We start from the raw sequence: 9,899 nt of genomic DNA on the forward strand, positions 1-9,899 counted from the left end.
TCCCTCACAACCTCCCTTATCCTTCCCATCACTCTTAAAATAATCTACTCACTCAGAAAATGTTGCTGTCATCAAAATATTTAATTCTGATGCTCTCAGAGCAAGGACAAAAAGGCTATATACTAATTAACTAAACAGCATGAGATCACTAATTGACTAAACAGTACTAGAGCACTAATTAACTAATCAGTGCTGGAACAACAACTCAGACATTGTCTTGCTTTTTCTGCACAGTTAGATGTTAGCACAGTCTAGCATAACACTGGTTTGCACCAGCCCATGTTCCCCATAGCAACTTTATGTATGGTTTGGAAAGTTAGTATGGTCAAGAGACCATGCTCTGTAGGCAGTGTGGATGAGACCTCTCTGGTTTTGAGTATAAGAGTTTTTGACATATGGACACAAACAGGGCTACCTGACTTGGCTTTGTGGTGTGAATGACGTCCCATTTTGATTACTGGCAAAGACTTGGAGCACAGAAATCCATTTTTGCCTACACTTGTGAGAAACCCTGAGATGGCTCTGGCTTGAGATGATCCTTCAAAGATTCCAGAACTGTTTATGGTCTGAAACAGATGTCATAGTCCCTGGAGGATTATGAGCCTCTGAGATTTAGCAGTAGGTGAAATGTTGTGTTTTGGATGGCAGCTCTAGACTTCAGCATCTCAAGACAACCTTCACAATTGGAGCTCCATAGTAATGCTGCGGTGCCAAAAACTAATCAGCCTTCTCATTCTCATTGTCATGAATGCCAAGCTCCATGCTTTTTCATTTCCTTCCCTTACAGCTAAATTCCTAACTCATAAATTCCATTTTTTTTCACCCTGGCTTGTACATGGAACAGCTTCTGGGTCCCAAAGCTCAAATTCCCCTCTCTCCATTCACATATGTCCCATAGGCTGACCTCTTACACAAACCACGTATCTAGACCCTGAAGCAAAACACAGACAGTCCCTCAAGATCTCTATGCCTAAACAATGCCTGAAGTGGAGGAATTTTGAAAGCAGCTGTAATTCATCATCCTCAGTGTAATTTATTTCTCTCTTGGGCATTACAACACAGCCCAACATCAAAGACACTCAGCTGCAAAATGATTATGATACCATGCGCATTGCTGTAGAGTACAGATTATGGACAAACAATTACTCAGGCTAAACAGCATGATGTCTAAAAGGAGAATAATGAATAACAATGTTCTTCAACAAAATTGCATGTAGGAAACATATAAAGTCTTTGGAAAAATAAATTAGCAATAGAAAATGAATGAGTCTGCCAGGTCTAACAAGGATGATGAATGTAGTGAAAGTGAGTGAAGAGACTGTTTGGCTAGGAGGCCACTTTCTGACCTCCTAGCCAAAACTAACTGGAAGTTAAAAATGATCTATGATGTAAGGGGAAAAAAGTGCTCAATGACTTAAAGAAGGTCTCAGTGCTGAAATATCACACTGAACTTTTTATGGCTTCCAGTAAAATAAAAAGGATTTGTTAAAAAGGACTGTCGGGATGATATGGAAAATGTCCTGGTCCTACTGTGTCCATTCCATGGATAGTGGATCCCATTAGCATACCTGGGTGGGTGATCCTTGCTCTCTTCTCCAGTTCATTTCCTTAACCCTTCCATTTTAACTTGACAATTGGACTCTGGCTGCAGTTCAAGTTGAAAGTGAGATTTACTTCCCACCCATTGACGGCCTCTGTGTCACAAGAGTATTTCCCCTGATCATAAAAACAAGTCTCTGAGTTTCTACCATCTACAAGCATTTCTTGTTTTCTTCCTCACTGGACATGTAAAGCAGGGCTGTATTTTACATTTAACTGAAGAACTTATCCATCTCTTATGATCCCAGATAGATGCCTTAAACCATTAAAGAGATATAAATCATGATGCTTCACAAGTATAAAATGATTAGGGGACTACAGTTAATGTGGATATAAAAATGCAAAATATACTTCCCCGTATAAGAAAGTTATCCATTGCAAAGGCTTCTACGTTTTCTTCTGAAGTGCTCCATCAAGGCCATTGTCAAATATGGGATGCAGGTCTTGGCAGTATCACCTGGTGTCTCCCCTACCTACTGCCTGTCCCAAGCTGCTGGAGAGCAGCTTGGCTGAAAAGGACCTCGGGGTCCTGGTGGACACCAAATCAAACATGAGCCATCAGTGTGCCCTTACAACAATGAAGGCAAATGGTATCCTGGGCTGCATAAGGCAAAGAATGACCAGCAGGTCAACGGAGGTGATCCTTCCCCTCTGCTCAGCACTGGAGAGGCTACACCTGGGGTACTGGATGCAGTTCTGGGATCCCCAGTACCAGACAGACATGAGCATATTGGAGAGAGTCCAGCAAAGGACCACAAAGATGGTGAAGGGACTGGAGCACCTCTCCCATGAGGAATGACTGAGAGAGCTGGGACTGATCAGCCTGGAGAAGGGAAGGCTCAAGGGGGATCTCATCAGTGTATATAAATATCGGAAGGTAGGGGGCAAAGAGGACAGAGACAGGCTCTTTTCAGTGGTGCCAAGTGGGAGGACCAGAGACCATGGGAAGAAACTGAAACACAGAACATTCCCTCTGAACATCAGGAAACACTTTTCTAGTGTGAGGGTGACCGAGCACTGGCACAGGTTGCCCAGGGAGGTTGGGGAGTCTCCGTCCCTGGAGATATTCAAAAGCCACCTGGACATGGTCCTGGGCAACCAGCTCTAAGTGGTCTTGCTTGAGCAGGAGGGATGGACCAGATGACCCCCAGATCTCCAATCTCAACAATTCTGTGATTATGGAACCTTTTCCATTCTTCAGAGATAGACCAGGTTTCTTCCAGATGCAGCATCCCCCTTGGCCATAGCCCAGCTCCCCTCCTGCCATTGAGAACCAGAATTTTGGGGCAGGCAGCGCAAAACTCATTCAAAAGGGAGGAGGGAGCAAAAAAGGATCCTAAGAAAGGATCAGCATGTCCAGCCAAGGTCAGTTTATCATGTCCAGCCAAGGTTGAACCACCCTCGGTGGTCACGCTTCTCCCTGTTTGCTGTTGCTCTTTTTATCTAGTTGATGAAGATCAGTTCATGTTACCTGGAGTAGCAGACAGCTGGACTGGCAGATAAATTTATTACAAGGGAATACAACATGTGCATCAACAATTGCTAGTCTGAAGTGTTGGCTTCTCGAGCCTGAGTTTGCCCTGCTTTGTTTTTGACTCGATCTGAGAGCGCTCCAAATTTCTGAGGGTTTTTTCATGCTTCACGGCCCTGTGGGAACTATGCAGTGTGGAGGTGTTTGTGTAACCTCGAGCGCTACCTTGAACAGGTTGCTGCTCCCCCATTTTTAGAGAACATTTTTGATCAGATCAGTTTAATGAGTTATGAGTATAGATAAATTGTATTAATCACAAATTTAAACAGCTTCTTATCAGATATTTTAGTATAAAAGGAGTGTTTCTTGGGAAAAATGCTACCACTTCATTAAAGATGCTTCAGTTTCTGCTTCTTCTTAGTTACCTGGGTAAGTTGCAATTGAAATATTTGGGCTGGGAAAGAGTGAACCTCTCAACCTCTAAGTGGTGCAGATTAGAGCATATCAATTTTGGGTCTGCAGTTACTGGGCTAGGGCAAAATCTGATGTGGACACAATTATTCTGGTGAGAACAAGATCTCCATGAGAAAGATCTGGTAGTTTTCTGAGTGAGGGGAGGGGAAGCCTGCACCCCAAAAGAAAAATAATTTAGGATGGTGCACAACTACCTGACAGTTAGGGGGGGGTTGTACAGAGTATGGGAAACAAGTCAATTTATATAAAAGCTCTGTATCTTGCAGCCTGTTTATGGTAGTTTTCAACCACAGAGGCTTTAAAGAGCTGCCAGGATGGAGAGTGATCACAGGGTCACCAGGCGCAAGTCTTGATCACTTGATCTTTGTCGTGGTTTGAGCCCGAACCAGGACAATCTTTCAGACTTGCTTCGCTGGCTGCCCTGCGCAGCACAGGGTTGCTGCTGGCAGTGACCCGCGATGACGGACGCTCTTTAGGAATCCACATGACAAACTGCACTCCTTTTTTTTGTGTGGCTAGGCGCAATCTTTGGAAGTCCCCTGAGGGATACTCTTCAGGAGGATGCGCTGACGGGGCGAATAATTGGAGGCCATGAGGCCGACCCCCACACCTGGAAGTGGCAGGTAATGCTGGTGTCTTACACTTGAAAAAAAAACCTTATACTTGAAAGAAGAGTAAGAAAACGGCAGCTTCCACTGTCCAAAGCCACACACACTGTTTCTGCAGAGGCGTGGAATGGCTTGAGTGTAAAATGTGTTGTTTTTTGTTCCAGGTATCGCTTCAGATTTCCTATCCTGACTACCCGGGGTACTACACTCACATTTGTGGTGCAACCCTTATCACTGGCAAATGGGTGATGACTGCAGCCCATTGCTTCAGCACGTGAGTAGGATAAAAAGTATTAAAACTCCTGTTCTGCTCCTCATTCTCACCCTCTGAGCTCCCCACTGGTGCTGTTCCTCGCACAGCTGGACATCTCCCTGCACACTTAATCAAGGGAACTGGAAAACCGTGTTTGCTTTAGCCTTGATTTTACATATTAATTGCTGACTTCCTGGGAGTGGAAATCAAGCTGATTGCTGATTTGCATAAAAGGAGGATGCATTTGCATGAATGTGAGAATCTTGAAGGGGTTTGAATCCTGAGATGGAAAGATTGAACAAAAGGCATGCTTCCTAGCTCATGGGCCATGTTGTACAATTTGCTCTGCAGCATGTCTAACATTCACTGCCTAAATGATACAGCGTGACACCAATAAGAGAGCATTCCTCTTTAATTACTCATGCCTTTAGTGAATGTACTTACAATAAAGTGTAACAAGCTGATCCTTCACACTCTGTTTCAGATAGATGCAGAGATGCAAAATGAACATTCTTGCTCAAGACCAAGCTCAGCACTGTTAGCTGATGCTGCAACTTCATGTCCTTCGCCAGCAAACCGCAGGCAGCATTTGCTTAATTCATAAGACCACTTAGCTACAGGCCACTGAAAATCCGCTGGTGGAAGGTTCTTTAGGAATTATTACATTCATGGAAGGTCTCAGTGGTGCAGGAATTACACTGCAAAGCTAGTGTTGGGGAGTTGTTTTTACATTTCATTTACATTCATCACATATTCTGTGATTTGTTTGCAGGCCAGAAGGATCAACCTACCGCGTGGTTCTGGGTGAGCACAATCTTGCAGAGGACGATGGCACCGAGTACAGTATTGATGTGGAAAGAGTCTTCATTCATGAAGGCTGGAATCCCAATAACATTGCCAATGGGTAATTATTTTGGATATCATCAAATCGTTGAATAGTACTTAGCACGTTGTCCCACTAGCATTTATATGTATATTCAGTCCAGTTCCCAGTGAGGTTGGATCTGTGGGAAGCACTGGAAGATGATGGAATGGAGATTTCCCAAATGACCTCTTCTCTTGGAGGTGTTACACAGTGTCTGTGTGGATGATCTCAGTCCTGTTTTGCCCAAGATGGGGGAAAGATGGGCCTTACAGATAGATCCAGGGTGTACAGCAGATTCAGGAGTTTGCCAGCAGTCACACCACTGTTTGCATCTGATGAAGGGAAGCCAACAAGGAAATGCTGAGGAACTGTCTTAAATCCCCTCTTCAGAGCCATGCCTGTCAACTCAGAGTCCACTGGAATTCACTCTGAGGTTGGGTGCCTCCAAAGAAGTAGGAGATTTTGGGGGGCTTTTAGCCCTTTATCAGTCTATACCATGGCCTCTTCTCTCTTAATTGCTTATATTTTCTTGTTGCCTGTGTTAGCTATAGGAATTAATTAATGATGTTTGCAAGGTGCTTGTCTATCATCATGCCATAGTCTAGAGACCCGTGTAAGTGACAAAATACAAGTGAGGGCATCTGGTTTATGACTAATTCAGGATTTTTGGTAAAGAGTTTTCTACCTGTATCCTGTTTCAGCTACGACATTGCCCTGCTGCGCCTCGATTCTCCTGCCTATAACAATGGGTTTGTTGAGCTGGGGCTGCTCCCATCTGAAGGAGACATTTTGCCCAATGATTATCCCTGCTATATTACTGGATGGGGGGCGACTAGCGGTAAGTAAGGGGGAAGGAGGAGTGTTGTGGGTCTCTCCTGGTTTCAGAGGGATCGCCGTGCAGGCAAGGCTGTACGAGGCAGGGTGTGGGCTTCCTTCCTCAACCGCTGGAGCTTCTGGACCAAAATCTCACCCTTTCTCTAACAGTGGATGGCAGCGTCCCGGACAGACTGCAGGAGGTGTTGCTGCCAGTGGTCGACCATAAGATCTGCTCCCAGGATGACTGGTGGGGATCTCAAGCAAAAGTCACTATGCTCTGCGCAGGTGGAGACGGCGTGAGGGCTGGATGCAGTGTAAGATCTGTTATTATGAGAGGATTTTCAAGCTCCCCTCTTTCTCTTTCCTTATTATTTGATCCTGCTGTTCCTTCAGTTGGGATTTGGTTTTGCCATTTCTCCACCTGCAATAGCTCTCCTGCAAATCCTGGCCCCTTTGCTGCTTTCTGCTGAATATCTTCTAAACCTGACTGCTCCACATTCCTCCATCTCCCCATAGAGCAGCCAGCAGAGAGAAAACTTCCAAATCCTCAGGGTGCATGCCTCCCCTCTGATCTTGGAGGGGATCTTTGCCTTTTCTTACAGCAGCATGTCCTGTTGACCAGCTCCTGGAGATTTCGTCAGTCCCCTCTGCCCTCATCCAAAGGATGAAGCTGCAGGGTAGTTTTACCACTCCTCCAACGTTGCTGCCATGTTGCACCCCAGGCCACACAGTACTCATCTCTGCTTGTCACCCCTCTCCTCCTCAGCCGCTCTGCTTGCATGGACAGCTGAGGCTGCTGCAAGTTTTGGCTATGTCCAACTGCACCGTCTGGCCCAGGTTAGGTGGAAAAGGAAGATGCTGTGAGGTTCCCTTTATCCCAGGGGCTCCAGGTGGCCCCAGCATCAAAGTGAGGAGGTTTGGCATGTGGAGGCAGGGAATACCTGTTACCTCTGCTTGTATTCCCTTTCCTACAGAGGTGAAAGCAACCACTCAGAGCCCTTAAAAAGTAGTGGACAAATACGTAAAATAATTATAGGTCTATAGATATTTAGTGTATTTTTTGGTGTGGTTTAATTATGGCAGAATCTTGTTACAAACTGGATTCTGAGCCAAGCAAGAGCCTTTATCTTCTCACATATTTTAAATCGAGCTGCTTGCTTCTTCACCACCTTATCTTCCTGGGTCCCATTAAATATGCTTGTTTGCAAAGCACAAGAGGAGCAGCATTTCCCTTCTCCTTGGTTCCTTGTAGCTGGAGAGTGCACTGATTTTTTAACAGAGATGCTATGCAGGTGGACCTTGTTGGGATGTGTGATGTGGTGTGCCCTGGGCCATTTACTTACAGTCACTATATTTAAAATGGTGGTGGTAAAAAAACCCTTCCTGGGGTGTCTATGTGTATATATGTGTGTGTGTCTGTGCATGTAGACTGAGATAATAAATAGTCGGGTCTTTGCAACACCTTGGGAGGTGCTGGGTGGTCTCTACTAACATGCTGCTGGGGAGAAGTCAGTTCTTTGCAGAGAAAGCAGCACAAATTTTTATCTGCATGTTCAGAACAGTGATTAACTAACTAGCACTCCTTAATCCTAACCAGTCATTCCTCAATTGCTCAGATAATTTGGCTTAATGTGTTCCTATCTTTCCTCTGATCCAGGGGGACTCTGGCGGTCCTCTCAACTGCTACAAAGACGGTAACTGGCAAGTCCATGGGATTGTGAGTTTTGGCCTGGTTCCTTACTGTAACACCTACAAGAAGCCAACAGTTTTCACACGTGTGTCAGCCTACGTGGACTGGATCCGCAACGTAAGTTGCTTTAGTGCCTGCGAGGTAACCTGATGCATCTCCTGTAAAGGCAAGGGACTGCCAGAGGAATTAGACTTTAATTTATGAAACCATTAGGAGTTGAACTGGGAGATTTGGGGAGGTCTAAAATCAGCATATTTGTTGCTACTTTTGGTGTAGTCAAACAATTGTAAGGAAGGAGCTGCTGCCTTGGAGCTGAAATGCTCTGCTGAGGACCACCGACAAAATTCAAACCAGGCAGGAGATGGCCTCTGTGTCCAAAAAATTACCATCACCACTCACCCAGGCAAAACCTTACTGCAGGAAACCACTGAAGGAATTTGCTGGCTGGTGGATGGGAAATGCAGCAAACATGAAGCATCTCTACCAGTGCAATTCCTGCAGTGCTGCACTACGCACTCTCAGCTTTATATTTGGGAACAAGCAACAAGCTCTTTGCTCCCAGAAATAGTCTGGCACGAGGAGCAGCCGTTTCCCAGGCACAGGAGATGGTTTTGTAGAAATGCTGCTGTAAACTGTGGGGCCTGCTCTAAAGAAGGATGGGGAGAGATATTTTAAATCACTGCAAGGAAGATGGAGTCTAATCCAGTCCATAAACCTTTCTGGGTGGGTACAGGTTGTTAGAGCAGTCCCCTGGCCCAGGTGGGAACAAGCCCTGCTTCAGAGCACTTGCATGGGATGGAGCTATGCAATAGTCTGGCTCTTACTGAATTCACCTCTTCTTTGTTTTCCAGGTTATAACAGATAACGGGGATTTCTAGAGAAGAAGCAACTGGTGCATGAATATGAGAAGAGCCAGAATGAAGTATCTCTGCTCATTAACCCTCCTCTCATCCCTTCTACACCTCTTTCAGCTATTAATAGAAAAGTTTGTCTAAGAGTATAATAAAGTGTCAGTGGTTGCAACCAGTCATCTGTTACTGTGTTTGCTCAGCCTTAGGCACTGACACAGACCCAGTCGGCAGGGAAGGAGGCTCCAGCAAATGCCACAGCCTGTAACAGCAATATAAATTGTTGAGAGTGTCCTTAACTGGGGGATGGGCTGTGGGCAGCAAGCACGGCTCTTCAGGGCTGTAAATTTATCACCAAACACACCCTGCAGAAAATGACCGTGGTGGGGTTTTCTCACTGAGGGATTGCATAGGGATAACCCCACCAGCGGTGAAGGTGGCCAGCTCAGTACTTGCAGGTTGGTGGGAGCAGAGTGATTGTGTGAGACTGCCAGGAACAAGTATAAACTGGGAGAGGAGTGGCTGGAGGGCAGCCCTGCAGGAAGCGATCTGGGGGTGCTGGTCGACAGCAGGTGCAATATGTGCCCTGGCAGCCAAGGGGGCAAACCCCACCATCAAAGATGTCATAACCAGCTGGGTAAAATAGCTGATTATCCTGCTGTATTCAGCACTGGTGCAGCCTCACCTTGAGTACTGTGTGCTGTTCCAGGTCCCACAATTTAAAAAGGATGTTCAGGTCCTCGAATGAGTCCAGAGAAGGGCAACAAAGCTGGTGAAAGGGCTGGAAGGCATGACCTGTGAGAAAGAGCTGAGGACTCTGGGTTTGTCTCATTTGGAGAAAAGGAGGCTGAGGAGTAACCTCATTGCTCTTTGAAACTTTCTGAGGAGGGAAAATGGAGAGGGAGGTGCTGAGCTCTTCTCCCTGGGATCCAGTGATGGGATGTGTGGGAATGGTTCAAAGTTGTGCCAGGGAAGGTTTAGATGGGACATTAGGAAGCATATCTTCACCGAGAGGGTGGTCAAACACTGGAACAGGCTTCCTAGAGAGGTGGCTGATGTCTCAAGCCTGCCAGTGTTTAAGAGGCATTTGGACAGTGCCCTTAACAACATGCTTTAACTTTTGATCAGCCCAGAATTGATCTGGCAGTTGTACTAGATGAATATTGTAGGTCCCTTCCAACTGAAATATTCTATTCTATTCTATTCTATTCTATTCTATTCTATTCTATTCTATTCTATTCTATTCTATTCTATTCTATTCTATTCTATTCTATT

General features: G+C 45.5%; 1 protein-coding gene across 1 annotated transcript; it reads left to right on the forward strand.

The window, feature by feature from the left end:
* The first annotated feature begins 4,380 nt into the window (after positions 1–4,380).
* Positions 4,381–8,802, forward strand: LOC104362533 (chymotrypsin-like elastase family member 1). Its single transcript, XM_033009670.2, has 6 exons — positions 4,381–4,426; positions 5,178–5,309; positions 5,972–6,108; positions 6,255–6,400; positions 7,744–7,893; positions 8,628–8,802. The coding sequence occupies exons 1-6, from the start codon at positions 4,401–4,403 to the stop codon at positions 8,652–8,654; spliced, it is 618 nt and encodes a 205-aa protein (XP_032865561.2). The 5' UTR covers positions 4,381–4,400; the 3' UTR covers positions 8,655–8,802.
* The last annotated feature ends 1,097 nt before the right edge of the window (positions 8,803–9,899 follow it).

The sequence above is a fragment of the Tyto alba genome, unplaced genomic scaffold, assembly GCF_018691265.1.
Source record: "Tyto alba isolate M040663 unplaced genomic scaffold, T.alba_DEE_v4.0 Super-Scaffold_38, whole genome shotgun sequence".
NCBI classification, from domain to species: Eukaryota; Metazoa; Chordata; class Aves; order Strigiformes; family Tytonidae; genus Tyto; species Tyto alba.

Coding starts and splice junctions, on each gene's coding strand:
- LOC104362533 (XM_033009670.2), top strand. CDS start 4,401: ATGACTGCAGCCCATTGCTTCAGCAC. Junction 6,109..6,254: donor TGGATGGGGGGCGACTAGCG/GTAAGTAAGGGG, acceptor TTTCTCTAACAG/TGGATGGCAGCGTCCCGGAC. Junction 6,401..7,743: donor GCGTGAGGGCTGGATGCAGT/GTAAGATCTGTT, acceptor CCTCTGATCCAG/GGGGACTCTGGCGGTCCTCT.